A 22545-nucleotide genomic window follows, 5' to 3' on the forward strand; every position below is an offset into this window, starting at 1 on the left:
AGACAGCCAGCCAGTCCTCACATGCCCTGCAGTGTGAACAGGCAGCAGCTGGGCAGGCAGCTAACACGCCCCTGCTCCTCTGGACCAGAAGCAAATAACACAATAGGATTTAAAGGCTGCTCAAATACATTTTTTGTTCATGGGAATTTGGCATCAAGGCTAGAAGAGGTAAAATTAACGACTGCAATGAAATCTGTCAAATTGACTAATGTGCAAAAGGCTTATCATTTAAAAGTGGTTTCATTTTCTGTAATCTCAGATCTGGACTGGAAAAAAAAAGAGAAGCCTAAGAGTAAGAGCCCATTAGATGAGAGCAGTCCAGTAGAAATACAATGCAAGCCACATGTGTAAATTTAAGTATTCCAGTAGCTGTGTTTAAAAAGATAAAATAGGTGAAATTCATTTAATAATATATTTTACTTAACCTAATATATACCAAAGTATTATTCTTTCAATATGTATGCAATATTAAAAGTTACTATTTACATTCCTCTTGTTGTACTAAGTCTTCAAAACCTGTGTGCATTTCACACTTACAGCACAATTCAAACTAGTGAAATTGCAAGTGTTCAATAGCCACACATGGCTAGTGGCTACTGTGTTGGACACAGCAGGTATAGATTATAAACTTTGAAAGCTCCTCTGCAAATATATGCAACCAGCCCTCATTTTAGCATTATTGAATTCAATGACTATTTATCAACAAAAGAATAAGCACAATTATGCACAATGAACTAAATATATTACAAACTAGAGAAAAAGTCAACTCGTAATCACAGTTCAGTACAGATTGGTATATAATTATAGTTATACAAGAAGGAACATTGCCACAGAGCTCTAAGAAGGCCTTTATTCTCTCTACAGAGTTCTATAGTCAAGCCTTGGAGGATAAGCAGAATTCCCTGGCAGAAAACGAAGGAAAGGCATTGAAGGTGGTGTGAGCTTCCAGATCTAAGGCAGAGGTGGGAGAAAGTTCAAAGAACCTTTGGAGAACATGGAGCAGTCTGATGGCCAAAATGCAATGAAGATAATTGGAGAAAAGCTTTGAAAATAAAGAGGCCTCAATGAACTGAACCTGCTTGCTCAACTACAGATCACCCTTCACTCTGAGGATAATGAGAAGCTCAGAGGGGTTTAAGCAGGAGAATGGGATCACATTGTATCATCACTTTATGGGAAAGCCAGGTATGCAGGAATGGAAATGAGAACTCCAGAAGCTGCAGCAGACACAGGCAAGGAATAATGAGGAAAAGCCTAAATTCAGCCAGTGCTAGAGGGAGGAACTTGAAGGGGGTATCAAACAGGACTTCATGACCAGAGGACGTCAGGGAGACATAACTTATATCAAATGAGCAGAGAAAATATTACCAGTATTATCCCCTTAACTCCTGCTGTGCCCGACCCACAGCTCCTGACAACTCTGAAACCGGCATCTGAAAGGCTACATTAGCCAACAGTGGACATCCAGCCAAGAGGAATATGCTGGCTCAATTCAGGAGGCTGTGTCATTGTGCTAGCTGGGCCCAATGTTTACGTCCTTTGGCATCTGCACAGCACATGTGTAAATGGGAACTGAGGGGGCGATTATATGGTACAAGTCTATGCAAATGTCGTATGATCAAAGAAAATGTGTTGAGTCAAATGACCTGCCTAAATGATTTAAATACTTGAAATATCCATGAGAAAAATACTAGTATTTTCTTCATAATACTCAAGAAGTAAGCTCTAGTGTGATTGTTAAAGCTAACTCTTGACCTTCCTTTAAAATCTCTGGGAGTCTCAGGCTGGAAGCGGTGGCTCACGCCTGTAATCCCAGCATTTGGGGAGGCTGAGGCGGGCAGATTACTTGAGGTCAGGAGTTCGAGACCAGCCTGGCCAACATGATAAAACCTATCTCTACTAAAAACACAAAAATTAGCCAGGCATGGTGGTGGGCGTCTGTAATCCCAGCTACCTGGGAGGCTGAAGCAGGAGAATAGCTTGAACCTGGGAGGTGGAAATCACAGTGAGCCGAGATTGCATCATTGCACTCCAGCCTGGGTGACAGAGCCAGACTTTGTGGCAAAAAAAAAAAAAAAAAAAAGAGGTCAGGTGTGGGGGCTCATGCCTGTAATCCCAGCACTTTGGGAGGCCGAGGCGAGTGGATCACCTGAGATCAGGAGTTCGAGACCAGCGTGGCTAACTTGGCAAAATCTCGTCTCTACTAAAAAATAATAATAATAATAATTACAAAAATTAGCTGGGTGTGGTGGTACAAGCCTGTAATCCCAGCTACCTGGGAAGCTGAGGCAGGAGAATCACTTGAACCTGGGAGGCGGAAGTTGCAGTGAGCTGAGATTGTGGAGATCGCGCCACTGCACTCCATCCCGGGCAACAGAGTGACAGAGTGAGACTCCTTCTCAAAAAAAAAAAAAAAAAAAAAAAGGCTCTGGGAGTCTCTTTGAATCAATTCTGGTTGTACGGTGAGGGGTCTGCCTAACTCAAAATTTTAAAAGTTAACAGAAAAGAAATTCCCTACTGTAAACAAGCAGGAAAGCAAGGAATCTATAGTGACAAAAAACAGTTTGTTCCCACTGCTGAATGTGTATATATATGTGTGTGTATATACACACACATATATATACACAAATATCAGAAAAAGATGATGAAGGGTGCGGTAGCTGTAATCCCAGCACTTTGGGAGGCCGAGATGGGCAGATCGCTTGACCTCAAGAGTTTGAGACCAGCCCAGGCAATATAACAAAATCCGTCTCTACCAAAGATACAAAAAAAAAAAAATTAGCTGGGCATGTTGCTGCATGTCTGTGGTCCCAGCTACTCAAGAGGCTGAAGTGAAAGGATCGCTTGAGCCCAAGAGGGGGAGGTTGCAGTAAGCTGAGATCGCACCACTGCACACCAGCCTGGACAGAAGAGAAAGAAAAAGGTGACAACATTGAAAAATAATCAAAAAACCTCTATATAAACTAAAATATTATTACTAGACAAATTTAATAATCAGTCTATTCTGAAACAGTTCAGAACAATGGAATCCAAAATAACAACAGAAATTCCAATTATGTTTTGATCGCAAGGATTTGTTTCCTACTTTCCCGCTCGTAAAAACAGGCTGCTTTTTTATTTATTTATTTATTTTTGAGACAGGGCCTCACTCTGTCACCCAGGCTGGAGTGCAAGTGGTGCGATCTTGGCCCACTGAAAACTCTACCTCCCAGGCTCAGGCCATCCTCCCTCCCACCTTAGTCTCCTGAGTAGCTGGGACTACAGGCACATGCCACCACACCAGCTAATTTTTGTATTTTTTGTAGAGGTGGAGTTTCGCCATGTTGCCCAAGATGGTCTCGAATTCCTGGGCTCAAACAATCCACCTGCCTCAGCCTCCCAAAATGCTAGGATTACAGGTGTGAGCCACCACGCAAGACCCAAGCTGCTTTTTAAATAGCAGTCCCAAAATAACAAAAATCTTTATTAATACTAAAATAAGGAGAAATGCTGGGACCAACTAAAGCACTTTGTTAGATCCCTTTGTCAAATTTTTGTAAACTGAATATTATTGTGCCAATCCCAAATATAATTTCAGAGAATGAACTAGAATATTCTAAACCATCACAATTCAATCGAAATATAACGTGAGCTATATATGTAATTTTTAATTTTCCGGTAGAAATAATTTTAATAATACATTAACCCAACATATTCAAAATATTATCATTTCAACATATAATCAATATAAAATATAATTACTGAGACATTTTGCATTGTTTTTGCTTATGATGTCTTCAGAAACTGTGTGTATTTTACACTTACAGCATATCTCAATTCAGAGTAAACAGATTTCATGTGGCCAGTGGCTACCGTATTGTACAGCATAGGTCTAGACCAACCATTTCATTCTGTGGATGGAGATACTAAACAGCAAAAAGGTTAAGGAACCTGGTAAACTGCAGGGCCAAGCTAGAATTCTTTTCTTGGTTTTGTTTTCTTAGAGGTGGGGTTTTGCTCTGTCTCCCAGGCTACACACACAGTGGCCCCATCACAGCTCACTTTGGCCTCAAACTCCTGGGCTCAAAGGATCCTCCCATCTCAGCGTCCTGAGTAGCTGCCATTACAGGCACAAACCACCATACCCAGACAGGCTAGAATTCTTACTTCCTAGTTCCCAATTGAATGTTCTTTCTACTTGATCAGACTATCTCACTCCTGTGTTTTATGTCCATGAAACACAGAATAGTATTAAATTATGGCAGACCAAAGATGACTGGGATGAAAGAAATTGTCAGGAGACTACATAAAACCAGAGCTCCAAAGAACATATACGGCTGAGGCAAAAGAAACCCAACATTTAATCCATAGAATTGATACTATCTCAATCAATAAGCCAGTATGTTTTGTTCTGACAAATTCAAGAACATTTCATTTCGTGTGTACAATTACTGGTGAGTAAATCAACCATGCTCAGAATGGTGACTACTGTATGTGAAAACAGAACAACAATGTATACCAACTGAAATGTATTCGAGAATTCAGGCTTGCATAATTCCTAACAGAATTCCCTAGACCCCAACTTGTACTTTGTCGGTAACAATTAAGAAGATATCTGCATGAATAAGATAAGAAAAAATATAGGAAACTTGCTAAAATACTCTGGCAAATAAAAGCAGGAGGTTAGATAAAACAAAATTGGCAAATGTAAATAATCATTACAGCTGGGTGCTGAGTCCAAGGCAGTTCATTAAACTATCCCTTCTGCCCTTACGAGTGTTTGAAACTTTCCATTAAGAAAAAAAAAGTTTTTTAAAAAGCACGGAAAGGAGGGAGGAAGGAAGAGTAATCTCAGAAGAAGGTTTTCTAGAGCCATTATACTAAGACCAATAAATAAACACTGGCATTCCAACAATAATTCCAAGACCACTTGAAAATGTGCAGTAATTTCAGTTTTAAGAAAGCAGACTAAAGAATAGAGAAGAAACAAGGAAGAAAGGAAGGAGTAGGGGGAAATATTTTTTAAATACCTATACCCCCAGTACCCTGAGAGAATCAGTCAGCAACTCAATATACAACCTTCCAGATCTTTTCCTGATCATATATATTAAAATACATGTTTGTGGTATAGTATGAAATATATTTGGTCTTTGTCCCAGTTCCTGTCACAAGCTCTTAAAACCCTTGGGATTTCCTGAGCAGGAGGAGTATCTTTTATTGTTCATCATGAGCCCCTTTCGATCATACCTGAGTTTATGCTAATGAGGTGACTTAAGATAGTGCATAGATAACCCAGGATGAAGCTGCTCACCAGAGAGACCAGGTTATTAGAGGATTAAAGGATTGGAACCTTCAGCCCCACCCATCAACCTACAAGAAAGGTAAGGGAGGGAAAGCGTAGAGATAAAGCCCTATAAAAAAAAATTTTTTTGTTTTTTGAGATGGAGTCTCGCTCTGTCGCCCAGGCTGCAGTGGTGAGATCTCAGCTCACTGCAGCCTCTGCTCCCAGGTTTAATCGATTCTCATGCCTCGGTCTCCCAAGTAGCTGGGATTACAGGCTCAAGCTTCCAGGTTGCTGAACATGTGGAGGTGCCTGAGGGGTCGCGCACCTAGAGAGGCAAGGAAGCTTCACTCTCCTTCCCCAAACCTTGCTATGTGCATCCCTTCATCTGGCTGTCTTGTATCCTTTATATTAAACCAGTAAACTGAAGTGTTTCCTTGAGTTCTGTAAGCCATCCTAGCAAATTATTGAAACCAAGGAAGGGGTATGATGGGAACCCTGATTTATAGCTGGTCGGTCAGAAGCAAAGGTCACAACCTGGGACTTGGAATTGGCATCTGAAGTGGGAGCAGTATTGTGGGACTGAGCCCTTAACCTGTGGGATGTGATGCTATCTCCAGGTAGATCACGTCAGAACCGAAATGAATTATGGGACCTCCAGCTAGTGTTCAGAGAGTGGGAGAATTGCTTGGTGAGTGAAGGAAAAAAAAAAAAACCCACACATCCGGTCACAGAAGTGTTCTGTGTTGAGTAAAATAGAAAAAAGTTTTACACTATTATATTTTCTTTTCTTTTTCTTTTTTTTTTTTTTTTTTGAGACGGAGTCTCGCAATGTCGCTCAGGCTGGAGTGCAGTGGCGTGATCTCGGCTCACTGTGACCTCCGCCTCCCAGGCTCAAACAATTCTCCTGCCTCAGCCTCCCGAGTAGCTGGGATTATAGGTGCTTGCCACCATGCCCAGCTAATTTTTGTATTTTTAGTAGAGACGGGGTTTCACCATGTTGGCCAGGGTGGTCTCGAACTCCTGACCTCGTGATCCGCCTGCCTGGGCCTTCCAAAGTGCTGGGATTACAGGCGTGAGCCACCACACCCGGCCTTACAGTATTATATTTTCTAAACTAATAAAATGGAATTATACTCATGAAACATCAATGCTATTCCTGAGTCAGCATCCTGTATTTGGGAAAGGACCAACTTCTTAGTTCCCTCGGGGTAAAATTCGGAGTTAGACACATAACAGGCACAAGCTCCTCCACAGGGTATTTAAATCCTGAACTAATACTCACAGGGACAGAGGCAGTTGGAGCTGAATCCTAAATCATTCAGTGGCAGCAGACTGAACAGAAGGTCTGTGAACTTCTGCAGCTGAGATCCCCAAACGAGATCAAAACCTGTTTTCCCATTGTTTTCAGCTTCTAGAAGCTACTAGTACCCTTCTTATATGCATTGTTTTCTTATTTAGGCCAGACAGAGTATATATCTGTTGTGTGACGTGAAAGAACCCTGATAGTGTTAAAATACCACTACTACTAACAACATCAGCCAATAATCATGTATTTACATGCCAGGTACTAGTCTAAGATTTTTTCTTATCTCATTTAATCCTCACAATGATCCTGCAAGGTAAATACTACTATGTATTAACCCATTTCAGAGCTGAAAAAACTGAGGTCCAGGCAGATTAAGTAATGTGCTCATACTCACAGCTACTGGTTATAGAGTCAGGATTTGAACTCAGGCTGATAGATCCAATAATTTAGTCCTAAATTATAAAACCTCCTATCAAGCTGCTTTATTACCTGATTTCTTCACAATCATCTCCTAAATTGGAATATTTAGGTTGTTTCATGCTTTTTATTATCGTAAGTAAGGCCATAAAACACTGTCACAGTCCTTTTAGTTTAATTTGAGGGCACATCTTAATTTACACACAGATTAAATTTCTGGCATGGATTTGCCAGGTCAAAGGATATGTGATTTTTTTTTTTCATTCTTCATTCTTGATTATGTATCGCAGAATGAGCGCATTTGTTTTCAAAGCTTGTTAAGAAATAAAAAAGGAAACAAAGTTGGCTTTTTTTGCAAACCACTGTTTCTGCCTTCAGGCATTCATGTGTGTTTACGTGCTTAGAATGGAGACAATCTGCTCAGCTAAGAAAGAAAGAAGATCCTGTTTTACATGTTAATTGATGTAGGATAATAGGATTTCCCAATCAATAACAAATACACTTCAAGACTAGGGCTTAAGGATTTCTTGAGTCCAGACATTTATTACATCATATTTCCTGAGGCAATCCTAAACTCCATTCACTTCATTCATAGTTAGTGGTTGTTTTGTTTTGTTTTGTTTTGCTTTTAAAAAAAAAAAGGCAAATTATAATCAAGGACAGTTCTCTAACTTTTGAAATTTTTGCTCTGTATTGAGTGCTTCAAAACTTAGCTTACATTATTTGAGATACCAATTAAGTCGACAAAATGATGAAATTATTAGTGTGTTGCTTTTGTGAGATCAGGACTATTTCTATTTTCAGAAGGTTATTCCAATGTGATGACTTCTTGGGAAGATCACATTATCTACTTTTATCCTCTGTAAATATTGAAATACTCTCTGAGTACAAAATAAAATTTCAGACGACCTAACACCATGCTAACCTTGGAGGCGACACCATTTCTTGTAAGCAGGAAGCTCTATAGAAATGATGGCATAAGAAGTCACCCACTTATAATGGTCAGGTGGAAAGAGCAAGTACCTTAGCAAGAACGTTCTGCCCAGTGAGAGCTATGTTCTTGCAGTCATGGACAGCAAACTGGCCTTGTTGACATTTTGGGGGAGACTGTATAACTGAAGGCAGAAAAGTAAAAATAGTCTAAGATTCTTCGTGGACTGAAATTTTAGTATCTAGGAAAAACTAATTCCTCAACTTTTATCTACTCAAACAACATATGATTTTTTTTAATATTTTAATCATACAACTAGTATTAGGACAAAGAACAACATACTAGCACAGTCCTTTTGAGTGACTGCAGCAGGGCCTACTGTGCCATCACGGACAATGATTATTTTGCAGGGTCAGATAAGAAAGTTGAAAGGGAAACCACCAGTAAACATTCAATAAACACAATAAAGAGCAGCCCAGTGAAGAAAGAGCTATCAGATACACAAAACTAAGGAATATGAAGATAAAATGAAGCACCCCAGAAAGTTCAGGGCAACAGAAATAATAAAAATGATAATTATTATCATTAAACCAGTTGGTTGAGGTTTCAACCCTGAGGTCAAAGACCCTCAGGCCCCAACCCCCAAAATGAATCAGGACATGTTACACATCATTCGTGCTAACTAGTTCAATTGTCATGTTTCATCTTATTTGGCAAGCCCCCAGTCCAACTCAGCTCTTGAAATTAAGAAGGGACAAAGTCACTGCACACAGTGCAGCATTTGTCTCTCATGAGAAGCCCTTCCCAGCAACCTCGTGAGACTAGAGAGACTCTTGTTGTTGGTCTCATACAGAGAGAGGTACATAGCATTCAAATTTGGTGAACCCACACAATTCAGTAAGTTAAGAGTCTCAGGCTACAATGAACTCGTTATACTTTCCTTGAAGATTTAGGAACTCACCTAGGGCATGGCTACAACTCCGACAGGATTCTGTTAGACTGACAATTATTTGCTGCAAATCGGCTCGGGGGGGAGTGGGTGAAGGGTTAGGGTTTTTCCAGCCATTACATTTACAAGACTCCTCGGCCTAAAAAAGGAATAAAGAAAGAGACAAAATTATTTAACAGGCAGCTGTGGACTGATGGCTTTACATGAGAACAATGTACACTAATTATATGACAGCTATCCCCTCACCTCTGACTTTGTCGTCTTCCATATACACAAGAGAAAAATAGAAAACCCAAGGGTGGTATTTGATTTGAGTGCTTTGCTTTTTGTTTTCTTTTGTTTTCTGCTGGCTGGAATCTGCATGCTACAGCTCACGCAGCTGACCCACACACTTTGCTACCATTGCCCCCAGTGGGTGTCCATGAAGTGGTGAGTTCCAAGAAAGTCCGTCTCAAAAGACTGGACTTTCCAAATCCACAAGCCAGACTCCTGATGTCCCACAAACACAGCTAAGGTCTAGGCTAAGGTTGAGCCTTGCAGGTTCCAAGGCACCAGCTGCATCTCTGCCCCATGGACCAGAAGGGAAACCCATAGAACCGAAGAAGTTAGCAATCTTAGGAAGATGAGATGGGGTACACCCAGCTGAAGGCACACTTGCAGGCTCCTCCAAGACTTCTGTGAGCTCCCAGCTTTAGAAATGAAGAGGGTTTCATCATGTAGTCCTGGGTTTCTACTTATACATCTATTTCCCAGGTTTCCTGTACTAGAACGCCATTATTTTAGCAACACTTGATAGAAAGCTTCCTTAACTTTGTCCACATACTCTTCACACTTCCCTATGTTTGTAGACAAGAGTGAACATGATGTGGCCTTCTTTAAGTGATTTGACCTATGAAATGGAAGGCAAGCATGAGAAATTATCAATTATTCTACCAGGTACCACACTGTATGCTTCAGCAGGTCTCAAGTTATGAAAGGTTCATACCTTTCATTTGTGCTTGCAATGAATGACCCCAGCCACTTATGAAAATAATTCTTCTGCCCCTTCTCTACTATTCTTAGCACTTGATCACTCTCACCATTTATTTACTAATTCAAGTCAGCTGTGGCTGGGAAACCAGAAGATACATTGTTAGAATAACATGTAACACAGATGAAGTCACTCTAGGGTAGAGCCATCTACATATACTATCCAGTATGGTAGCCTCTGGCCACATGTGGCTATTGAGCACTGGAAATCCAGCTAGTTCAAATCAAACTGCACTGTAGTAGCAAAATATACCGATTTAGAAGACTAGTGCAAAATATAAAATATATAATTAACAATTTTTATATTATATATTGAAATTATATGTTTAAATGTATTATTTTGGATATATGGGTTAAAGAAAAGATATTATTAATGTTGACTTATTTTTATTTTTGTAATACAGTTATCCAAACTTTTTTTTTTTTTTTTTTTTTTTTTTTTTTTTTTTAAGACAGAGTCTCTCTGTGTTGCCCAGCCTGGAGTGCAGTGGCAAGATCTTGTCTCACTGCAACCTCCACCTCTCAGGTTCAAGCGATTCTTGTGCCTCAGCATTCCGAGTAGCTGGGGTTACTGGCGTGCGCCACCACACCCGGCTAATTTTTGTATTTTTAGTGGAGACAGGGTTTCGCCATGTTGCCAAGGCTGGTCTCGAACTCCTGACCTCAGGTGATCCGCCCACCTTGGCCTCCCAAAGTGCCAGTATTACAGGCGTGCACCACCGTGACCAGCAGCATAAGTCTAATTTGAAGAAAATGGTCAGAGTGGCTGCTGCTTTGACCTCATACATAAAATTATCCAGGATAGAGATCATTTCTGAAGTGTGTATATATGTATAACAGTATAAGAAAAGAGAGGCCAAGGCCAGGCACAATGGGTCACGCCTGTAATCCCAGCACTTCGGGAGGCCAAGGTGGGTGGATCACGAGGTCAGGAGATCGAGACCATCCTGGCTAACATAGTGAAACCCCATCTCTACTAAAAATACAAAAAATTAGCTGGGCATGGTGGCAGGCGTCTGTAGTCCCAGCTACTCAGGAGGCTGAGGCAGGAGAATGGTGTGAACCTGGGAGGTGGAGCTTGCAGTGAGCCAAGATCGCACCACTGCACTCCAGCCTGGGTAACAGAGGGAGACTTCATCTCAAAAAAAAAAAAAGGAGAATAAACGATTGGCAAGGTAAGAAGGGTCGTGGTAGAAGAAAAATCTGCTTTTGAATGAGTCCTTTTCAGTGGGCCATGTGAATCTGGAACACCTAACCTGACTGCTTTTCCCATTTTGTATTAATGAGGATGGAGAAGGCAGGGCCATGAGAAGCACCTACATCAGCATCCCCGTAGCTACATCCCCCAGTGAGTAGCTCAAGTGACCGTCTTTTGTCTAGGCATCAGGCAAGCCCAACTCTTACCCCCAGAGTTCTCTGTTGCCAGGCTGAAACTGGCCTTGAAATTCTCTGTAATGAGCCATCCACCTCTTCAGAGGTTGCAAAGGTCTCAGAGTCCATGTTCTTGAAGGAAATTGTCATGAGAATTTACAATGAAGACAATGAATAGCAGAATATGGCAAACCAAAATATACAACTTTGGCCAAAGGGTTATTAAAATGCAGATATAAGAAAAGCTTGGCCGGGCGCAGCAGCTCACACCTGTTATCCCAGCACTTTGGGAGGCCGAAGCGGGTGGATCATGAGGTCAGGAGTTCAAGACCAGCCTGGCCAGTCTTAAATGGTGAAACCCCGTCTCTACTAAAAATATAAAAATTAGCAGGGCATGGTGGCAGGCACCTGTAATCCCAACTACTCGGGAGGCCGAGGCAGGAGAATGACTTGAACCCGGGCGGCAGAGGTTGCAGTGAGCTGAGATTGCGCCATTGCACTCCAGCCTGAGCGACAGAGTGAGACTCTGTCTCAAAAAAAAGAAAAAGAAAAAGAAAAGCTCTCTGCCCTCCCCTATATCCCCAGAAGCAGGACATAAATTTTTAAAGGTATCCCCCCTTCCCTCTCTAACAAGAAGGACAGAAGCTGATCATGGAGACAACTCTAGACCTTTATCAGCCCAGATAGGGTACCAGGGGAATCTACATAACAAACCTTGCTAAAACCAGCCCTAATCTACCATTGGTTTCCCCACACACTTGCCTTCCCACAATCTGCTGTCCCTAGCAGCTCAAGGTCCTTTTCCTTTGTCTTCTCACTTCTCTAAAAATTTACTAGTCTTTGCTGAGATAGCCTATAAGCCCAAGTTCTAACTACCTCCTTGAGTTACTCTTCACTGGGTGCTCTCATGTTCATGCCCAATGAATATGTCAATAAGCTTGTTTTTGTTTTTCTCTTGTTAATGTATTTTGTTAGTCTGACTGACAGGGCCCCAGCCAATGCACCTAAAATGGTAAAGGGAAAACAGCTTTCTTCCTCTACAAAAGTATCACTAAGATTTTGTAGAGTCAGAGGAAACCACCCTTATTGTGGACCAACCTCTCTTAGTTGCCGCATAGCTACTTCCAGGAACTCCCTAAGCCTCCAGCTTTTCTGAATAGTTGGTCTGATCCACAGCCCTTTCCCAAAGGACCTTCAGTTTGAGAAAGAGAAATGACTAAACGGCCCCAACAAAGCAATTAAATATGGCAGGCCAAACCTAGAAGGAAAAAACAGTAATAACCAAAAACACCTTGAGTTTGGAGAACGGCATTTCAAGCCAAGCAGTTATGCACACTGACTCATTCTTTCAACAATATTTATTGAGGCCTACTACATGCCAGGTACTATTGACTATGAAACAAAGATTCTGCTCTCCTGGAGATTACATTAGGGGTAGCCGGGGATGGGGGAAAACAAGATTAACACAAATGAGTAAATTATAGAATATACTGGAGAATGTAATGGTGCTATGGAAAGAAAGAAAAAAGGATGAGTACAGGGAACTTAGCAGAGGGTGGGATAAAAGGTATAATTTTAACTAGGACTTTTTGAGATGATCTTAGAGCAAAGACTTGAAGAAAGGTGGGAGTTGGTCATTAGGTATCTGGTATAAGGGAAACACAGCTAGCACAAAGGCAAGAGAGTGCCTGGCTTGCTCAACAGAAAGTAAAGGCCAATGTGGCTACAGCACAGTGGGTAAAGACGGGTTGAAATTAAACCAGACAGGGTCGAGCACAGTGGCTCACACCTATAATTGCAGCACTTTGGGAGGCCGAGGCAGGCGGATCCCCTGAGGTCAGGAGTTCGAGACTAGCCTGGCCAACATGGTGAAATCCCATCTCTACTAAAAATACAAAAATTAGTCGGCATGGTGGTGCATACCTGTAATCCCAGCTACTCAGATGGCTGAGGCAGCAGAATCACTTGAACCCGGGAGGCAGAGGTTGCAGTGAGCCAAGATTGCGCCACTGCAGTCCAGCCTGGGTGACAGAGTAAGACCCTGCCTCAAAAAAAAAAAAAAAAAAAAAAGAAAGAAAGAAAGAAAGAGAAAAGAAATGAAATTAAACCAGACGGGACAGGCACAGGTCATCCTAGAACTTTGGGAGGCTAAGGCAGGCAGATCACCTAAGGTCAGGAGTTCGAGACCAGCCTGGCCAACATGGTGAGACCCCGTCTCTATTAAAAATACAAAAATTAGCCAGGTGTGGTGGTGGTCACCTGTAATCCCAGCTACTTGGGAGGCTGAGGCAGGAGAATCGCTTGAACCCGGGAGGCAGAGGTTGCAGTGAGCCAAGATCGCACCACTGCACTCCAGCCTGGGTGACAGAGTAAGACCTTGTCTCAGAAGTTTAAAAAAATATAAAAAATAAATAAAATAAAGAATTCAAGGATCTAAAACTTTTCTTCCTATGGGCTTGCTTATAAAATTCTGCCTTGCCCTGAGATGCATGCTAACAAGTAACAAGCTTTAAATTCTTGGAGAAGACAACACAGAGTTTTAGAGATGTAGATCTTAACTTCATTGTTGCAACAAAGTTCAGTCAGCCCAGAAAAAAAGTTTATTTATGCCCCTTCTTGTCTTAACATGACAGAGAATAATGGCTGTGTTCACTGGGGGCTCATAAATGGGTGAGTCACAAATCTCATGGCAGGGAGATTTGTAATAATAAGGTCTTATATTTCCCCTACTCAATTAAAAAAAAAAAAGTTACAGCTTGAATATTAACCGCACGTGTTGAAACCACTTGTGATAGAGTGCTTAATGAATTCTACCATACAATAAACACTGATGCTTAAAAATGTAACTGAATAAAGATCTTTTCTTTCAAAATTGGCTGATTTTACTTCCTCCACTGAGTCTTGGGATCCCAGTACAAAGTAGATTTTTATTTCTTTTGTTCATAATGATTGAGACTTTCCAAACAAATTAAAATTCCCTGAAAACTAAGAAGAATGAAGAGAGGGAGACAACATGGGGTGAAACACTGAGAAGTATAAAAGTTTTGTCAGCCCCGCAGCACTCCAACTGTGCTGTCCAAGATGTGGCAGCCAGCCACAAGCAAATACGGAGTCTTTAAAAATTGGCAATAAAAATTGAGATGTGTTATGAGTGTTTGAAAATATGCCCTGAATTTCAAAGACTTAGTATTAAAAAAGAATGTTAAAATATCACATTAAGAATTATTTTATATCGATTACATATTATAATAATATTTTGAAATATTCAGTTAAAGTAAACATTAGAATTAATAAAATTAAATTTTTGGCTTTTCTGATTTTTTTTTTTTAATGCGGCGCAGTGGGTTAAATAGTGTGTGCCCTAAAGTTCATGTCCCAGCCAGCTGCGGTGGCTCATGCCTGTAATCCCAGTACTTTGGGATGCCGAGGTGGGAGGATCACACATGAGGTCAGGAGTTCGAGACCAGCCTGGCCAACATGGTGAAACCCTGTCTCTACTAAAAACACAAAAATTAGCCAGGCATATTGACACACGCCTGTAATCCCAGCTACTTGGGAAGCTGAGGCAGGAGAATTGCTTGAACCCAGGAGGCCAAAGTTGCAGTAAGCTGAGATGGCACCACTGCACTCCAGCCTAGGTGACAGAGCGAGACTGTCTCAAATAATAATAATATTAAATAAACTTCATGTTCCCCTGGAACCTCAGAATGGGGCCATATTTGGAAATAGGTTCATTACAGATGTGATCAGTTAAGGATATGCAGATGAAATTATCCTAAGCCCTAAAACCAATGACTGGTGTTTTCCTAAGAGAAAGAAGAAGGAGATTTGGAGACAGACACAGACAAACAGTAAAGAAAGCCAAGTGAAGACAGAAGCAGAGGCTGGATCTCACTATGAGACAGACCAGGGTCTCACTATAAGCCAAACAATGCCAAGGATTGCCAAGCACCACCAGATGCTAGGAAGAGGCAAGGAAGGATTCTTCCCTACAGCCTTCAAAAGGAGTGTGGCCCACATGACATCCTGATCTCAGACTTCTAGCCTCCAAAACTGTGAATAAAAAAAAACTCTATTTGTTGTTTTAAGCCACATATTTTGTGGTTATTTGTTATGACAGGCCTAAGAAACTAATACACAGGACTACTGGAAAATGTTAAATAATATATGTGGCCCCCATATTTCTATTCGATATTGGTGCACTAGACTATAGAGGGACTCCACCCCCAAGCTCCAGGTCTTCACTATGGACCCTAACAGTTTAAGCACAGAATAGTCTCAGCATCCCTAAGTGGTCCTAACTCATTAAAGTTATACCCTATTGATATATCTGAGAATCCCTTGAGTTTTCCTTACTTGTTTCAGTATTTTTTGTAGGATATGAAAATTGGTTCTTGCACATGTGCATGCTCCATGGGACACCTAACAACCTAAGTGTACAAAATTTTTAATACATATGGGACTCGTTGCTTGATTTGCTAAAAAGGACATACTATGTCCTTTAAAAAACAGTCAATGCTCTTATCCTTGACTGCCAGCAAAGCATTTTCTGCCAAGTTTTCTGAGCTGCTGCTTCCATGCCCTCCACTTTGACCTTCAACTCCCCATTCCAATGCTCAGGCCTGGCCGCTGTTCTCTGAGATAAGAGGTCTCCTTTCAAAACACCTTTCCCATGTCTCTCCTTAATTAGGCATGACAGCTGCTGTCTAAGGGAACTCCCAAGAGAGTTGGTCTTGCAGCTTTAATGAAGTACCAGCTGAAGGACAACCTTTTAGGGAGTGCACTGCCAAGCCAATTATACCGTAGCAGCTAGCAACCTGGGCACAGGGAGGGGAAAGCTACCCAGATGACTTCACCTCCCCCAAGAGCAAGTCTCTGCAGACATTGCAGAACCAAGAAGGAAGAAAAGGCCACTGCACTACTTTCAACAGGACTGGGATAATGTTTTCATCCCAACAGGATCCAGGGTTAGAGGTCAATAGTATGCAACTGATGTTGTTATAGTATGCAGAAACCAGGATGGATGATAAGAAAGAAGATAAACTGGATAAACAAGTGGTCACAACCCAGATTACAGACACACAAGGGGTGGAGAGCTCACAGTTCACGCAGTGTTAATGAGTGAGATCGGTGTGAAGATATGTGAGTGACATCCAGAGGAACAGGAGAAAGACAGCCAGCTGTCTAGCAGGATTCTGTCATGCTTAAAATATTGCAAAGTCACATTTGTTGGAAAACTTAAATTAGTGTCAAGGAGTCCCACAGCAAGAACACGTCGATGGAAAATTTATTCAGTGTAACTGTGAATCCAACATTTATTTAGCACCCAAAATTAAAAATGTACATGTATTCTTATCTCACCCGATGTAAGTAAAGTATGAATTATTGCCATTATTAAAAAAGAAAGCTGAGGCTTTAGGTGATAAGAGACTTGCCTGGGGTTACTCATTCTACCCTGTAGAAGCACCAAATGTGTCCAGGCAGGTAATTGGCATTGTGGTTGTGAGAGAGGAAGGCCTCACTCTTATTCACTACCTCTCTGCTCCATGCTGGACAAAGGCATAATGTTTAAATGTCAAGGATCAAAACCGTAACTTCACACCCAATAAGATATCTCTAACCAAATATAGACAGGAGGAGTAAGTTCTGGTGTTCTATCACACAGCAGAGTGACTACAGTTAACAATAATATATTGCATATTACAAAATAGCTACAAGAGAGGATTTTGAATGTTCTCATCACGAAGAAATGACAAGTGATTGAGGTGATGAACATGCTAATTACACCGATTTGGCCATTACACAATGTATACATGTTTCAAAACACCACACTATGCCCCCATCAATGTGTATAATTATTAGGTGTCAATTAAACACAAAACAAATTCTTTTTTCAAAAGGAGAAGACAATAACAAATTATCAGGCATGTGAAAAATTGGAATCCTCATACAGTGTTTGTGGGATGTAACAAGGTACAACCACTTTGGAAAACAGTTTGCTAGCTTCTTATATACTAATGGAACAGAATAGATAGCCCAGAAATAAACCCTCACAGATAACGGTCAAATGATTTTGACAAGTGTGCCAAGACCATTCAATAGAGAAAGGACAGCCTTTTCAATAAATGGCGCTGGAAAAACTAGGTATCTGCATGCAAAAGAATGAAGTTGGACCCTTAGCTAATAACACACACAAATGAACTCAAAATAGATGAAAGACTTCAACATAAAACTGTGAATCTCGGCTGGGCGTGGTGGCTCATGTCTGTAATCCCAGCACTTTGGGAGGCCGAAGCAGTTGGATCACGAGGTCAGGAGTTCAAGGTCAGCCTGGCCAACATGGTGAAACCCTGTCACTACTAAAAATACAAAAATTAGCCAGGCATGGTGGCGCACGTCTGTAATCCCAGCTACTTGGGAGGCTGAGAATTGCTTGAACCCGGGAGGCAGAGGTTGCAGTGAGCTGAGATTGTACCACTACATTCCAGCCTGGGAAACAGAGCAACCATCTCAAAAAAAAAACAAAAAGGGCCTACTCAGAAGTTGTTGTGAGGTGAGATCGCACCACTGCACTCCAGCCTGGGCAACACGGCAAGACCCCATCTCAAAAGAAAAACAAAAAAAAGAAAGAATCTCTTAAAAGAAAATACAGAAAAAATCTTCATGATACTAGATTAGGCAAGGGTGTCTTGGATATAACACCAAAAGCACAGGCGGCCAGGTGTGGTGGCTCAGGGGTATAATCCCAGCACGTTGGGAAGGTCACGAGTTCAAGACCAGCCTAAGCAACAAACAAGACTCCATCTCTACAAAAATTTTAAAAATTAGTTGGACATAGTGGTGCACGCCTGCAGTCACAGCCACTCAGGAGGCTGAGGCGGGCAGATCCCTTGAGCCTAGGAGTTTGAGGCAGCAATGGGCCATGACTGTGCCACTGTACTCCAGCCTGGGCAACAGAGCAAGTTCCTGTCTCGAAATAAATAACAAAAACACAGGCAACAAAAGAAAAATAGATAAACTGGAATTAGTAAGAACTTTAAATTTCTGTGCACCAAAAGACATACACAACAGAGTGAAAAGGCAACCCAGAGAATGGGAGAAAATATTTGCAAACCATATATTTGATAAGGGGTTAATATCCAGAATATATAAAGAATGCCTACAACTCAACAACAACAACAACAACAACGAAATTTTAAAATGGGCAAAGGACTTGAGCAGACACTTCTCCAAAGAAGATATACAAATGGTCAATAAACACATGAAAAGATGCTCAACATCATTAATAATTATGAAAATGGGCCAGGCACAGTGGCTCACGCCTGTAATCTCAATACTTTGAGAGGCTGAGGCAGGTGGATCACCTGAGGTCAGGAGTTCAAGACCAGTCTGGCCAACAAGGTGAAACCCCGTCTCTACTAAAAATACAAAAATTGGCTGGGCATGGTGGTGCATGCCTGTAATCCCAGCTACTCGGGAAGCTAAGGCAAGAGAATCGCTTGAACCCGGGAGGTGGACATTACAATGAGCCGAGATCATGCCACTTCACTCCAGCCTGGGTGACAGAGCAAAACTACATCTAAAAATTAGCAAAACTACATCTAAAAATTATATATATATAATTATATATGTTATATTTTATATATAATATATAATATATTTTATGTATAATATATAATATATTATATATTATATATAAAATAAAAAATTATAATATATTATATAATATAATATAATATATTACATTATATATTATATTTAATATAATATAATATATTATATATTATATTATATTATATATTATATTATATTATATATTATATTTAATATAATATAATATATTATATATTATATTATATTATATATTATATTTAATATAATATAATATATTATATATTATATTATATTATATATTATATTTAATATAATATAATATATTATATTTAATATAATATATTATATATTATATTATATTTAATATAATATATTATATATTATATTATATTATATTATATATTATATATAATATATTATATTATATATTATATATAATATAATATATTATATATTATTACATATTATATATAATGTATATTATATAAATATATATTTATATATAACATATATAGTATATTATATGTTATATTATATATTAATATATAATATATTATAATATATTATATATTTATATATTATATTTTATATTTTTTCATATATTATATATTTTTTCATATATATGTACAAAAATGTAAATTAAAACTACAGTGAAATGCCACCTCACTCCCAGTAGCATGGCTACCACAAAAGTAACAGAAAACAGTGTTGGAGAGGATGTAGAGAAACTGGAAACCTTGAATGTTCCTGCTGAAGACGTAAAATGGTATGGCTGCTATGGAAAACAGTATGACAGTTCCTCAAAATATTAGAAATGGAATTACCATATGATGCAGCAATTCCACTTCTGGGTATATACCCAAAAGAATTAAAAGTAAGAAGTCAAAGAAATATTTGGACACCCATGTTCTAGCATCATTATTAAGCACAACAGCAAGAAGGTCCAAGCAACCCCAGCATCCCTTGAGAGATGAATAAATAAGTAAAACGTAATATATACATTCAAAGGGCTATTATACAACCTTAAAAAGAAAGGCAACTCTGACACATGCCACAACTTGAATGAAACTTGAGGATGCTATGCTAAGTAAAATAGTCACAAAATGACAAATACTGTATGATTCCACTTAGATAAGGTGCCTATGGTAGCCAAATTCATAGAGATAGGAATGGTGGTTGCCGAGGGGTTGGAGGAAGGAAGAGGGAGTTACTGTTTAATGAACACAGAGTTTCAGTTTTGCAAGCTGAAAAGTGTTCTGTGGATGGATGGTGGTGATGATTGCACAATAATGTGAATTTCTTAATACCAATGAACTAGACACTTAAAAATAGTTCAGATGGTAAACTTTAGATCATCTATATTTTACCACAGTTTTGTTGTTGTTGTTGTTGTTGTTGTTGTTTTGAGACAGGGTCTCACTCTGTTGCCCAGGAGTGCAGTGGTATGATCACGGCTTATTACAACCTCAACCTCCTGGGTTCAAGCAATCCTCCAACTTCAGCCTCCTGAGTAGACAGGACCGCAGGCATGTAGCACTACACCTGGATAATTTTTTTTATTTTATTTTTTGGTAGAGACAGGGTCTTACTATGTTACTCATGCTGGTCTCAAACTCCTGGGCTCAAGTGATCTTCCCACCTCAGCCTCCCAAAGTACTAAGATTACAGGCCATGAGCCACCATGCCCAGCATTACCACAGTTTTTTTGTTTGTTTGTTTTTAGACAGAGTTTCTCTCTTGTTGCCCAGGCTGGAGTGCAATGGCGCGATCTCAGCTCACTGCAACCTCCACCTCCTGGCTTTAAGTGATTCTTCTGCCTCAGCCTCCCCAGTAGCTGGGATTACAGGCATGCACCACCATGCCCAGCTAATTTTGTATTTTTAGTAGAGACAGGGTTTCTCCCTGTTGGCCAGGTTGGTCTCAAACTCCCGACCTCAGGTGATCCGCCCGCCTTGGCCTCCCAAAGTACTGGGATTACAGGCGTGAGCCATGGTGCCCAGCCCACAGTTTTTTAAAGAAACAACAATTTTTTCAAAAAGTTAAACATAAATTTACCACATGACCCAGCAAATCCACTAAGTATCTACCCAAGAGAAACAGAAATATATCCATACTAAGACTTGCATGCAGAGGCCTCAGTAACATTATTCATGATAGCCAAAAGGCAGAAATAATCTAAATGTCTATCAACTAGTTAACGTATAAGCAAAATGTGTTCTAGTCATATAATAGATTATTACTTGCAATGAAAAATAAAGAAGTGCTGACATATGCTACAACATGGATGTATCTCAAACACATTACACTCAGCATAAGAAGCCCGTCATAAAAGGCCACATACTGTACACTTCCATTTACATGACTATCCAGAAAAGGCAAATTTATAGAGACAGAAAGATTAGTGGTCATCTGGGGTGGGGGGTAGGAACAGGGTTAACTGTAAATGGACCCAAAGATCCTTTGGAGGTGATGGAAATCTTCTAAAAGGTAGATTGTGGTGATGATTGTACAACTTGTCAATTTCTTAAAAATCATTGAATTGTACACTTAAAACTAGAGAATATTATGGTACCTAAATCATAATTCAATAAAGTTATATTTTAAAAGGCAAGAACTGATAGTAACTATCACTTCAAAGACAGGTGTTCTGAAGTTTCTCCAGTGTGTCGCAGAATCAGGGCTTATCTTCTCACAAATTAAGGAACCTTTAGTAAAACAGATACACTTACAATTTAAAAAAATTTTGCTTTTAATAGGACCAGCACCTGGGGGTCGTCTTCTCTGTCCAAACCCAGTCCTTTTCAGATCTAAATAAGCAAAAGGTCCTTCCTTCACTGTCAGAATCTGACTTGGCAAAAGAGAAACAGCAAATGACAAGACAAGTGAGCCATTAAGTAGGGTGCCCTGTTTTTGAAATTAGTAGAGAGTTGGAAACAATTAAAACTTGCTAATAATAAAGACTGGTGTTGCTGGTATTCATTTTGGGATTCCCTACTTCAGCAAGTAAGTCCAACTTTCTGGTCTTTTCACAAATTCATTGGAGCCAAAGTGGAATCGAAATGAATTTCTGGGCTGGGTGTGGTGGTTCAGGTTTGTAATGCCAACCCTTTGAGAGGCCGGGGCGGGAGAATCACTTGAGGCCAAGAGTTAGAGACCTGCCTGGGAAACACAGCCAGGCCCTATCTCTACAAAAAATAAAAATAAAAATTACCCAGGCATGGTGGCTCACACTTGTAGTCCCACCTATTTAGAAGGCTGAGGCAGGAGAATCACTTGTGCCCAGGAGTTAGAGGCTACAGTGAGCTACGATTGCGCCACTGCACTCCAGCCAGGGTGAGAGAGAGTAAGTCCCTGTCTCTAAAATAATTAATTAATTAATTAATTAATTAAAGTGAATTTCTAGATAGTTATTCTAGTTCCCTTCTTAAAACTACCATACAGGCCGGATGTGGTGGCTAATGCCTGTAATCCCAGCACTTTGGGAGGCCGAGGTGGGCGGATTACTTGAGGTCAGGAGTTCAAGACCAGCCTGGCCAACATGGTGAAACCCCGTTTCTACTAAAAAATACAAAAAATTACCTGGGCATGGTGGGGCGTGCTTGTAATCCCAGCTACTCGGGAGGCTGAGGAAGAGAATTGCTTGAACCTGGGAGGTGGAGGTTGCA

At 40.2% G+C, this 22545-nt stretch overlaps 1 protein-coding gene across 1 annotated transcript in view; it reads right to left on the reverse strand.

Moving 5' to 3' along the window:
- The window catches only part of KAT2B (lysine acetyltransferase 2B), a 115844-nt gene that overhangs the window by 72707 nt on the left and 20592 nt on the right, over positions 1-22545 (reverse strand). Inside the window, exon 2 of the mRNA XM_054479931.2 lies at positions 8879-9005. Coding sequence (XP_054335906.1) covers positions 8879-9005 — 127 coding nt within the window. The remainder of the gene's footprint in view (positions 1-8878; positions 9006-22545) is intronic.

This window comes from Pongo pygmaeus, chromosome 2 (genome assembly GCF_028885625.2).
Source record: "Pongo pygmaeus isolate AG05252 chromosome 2, NHGRI_mPonPyg2-v2.0_pri, whole genome shotgun sequence".
Classification (NCBI taxonomy): Eukaryota; Metazoa; Chordata; class Mammalia; order Primates; family Hominidae; genus Pongo; species Pongo pygmaeus.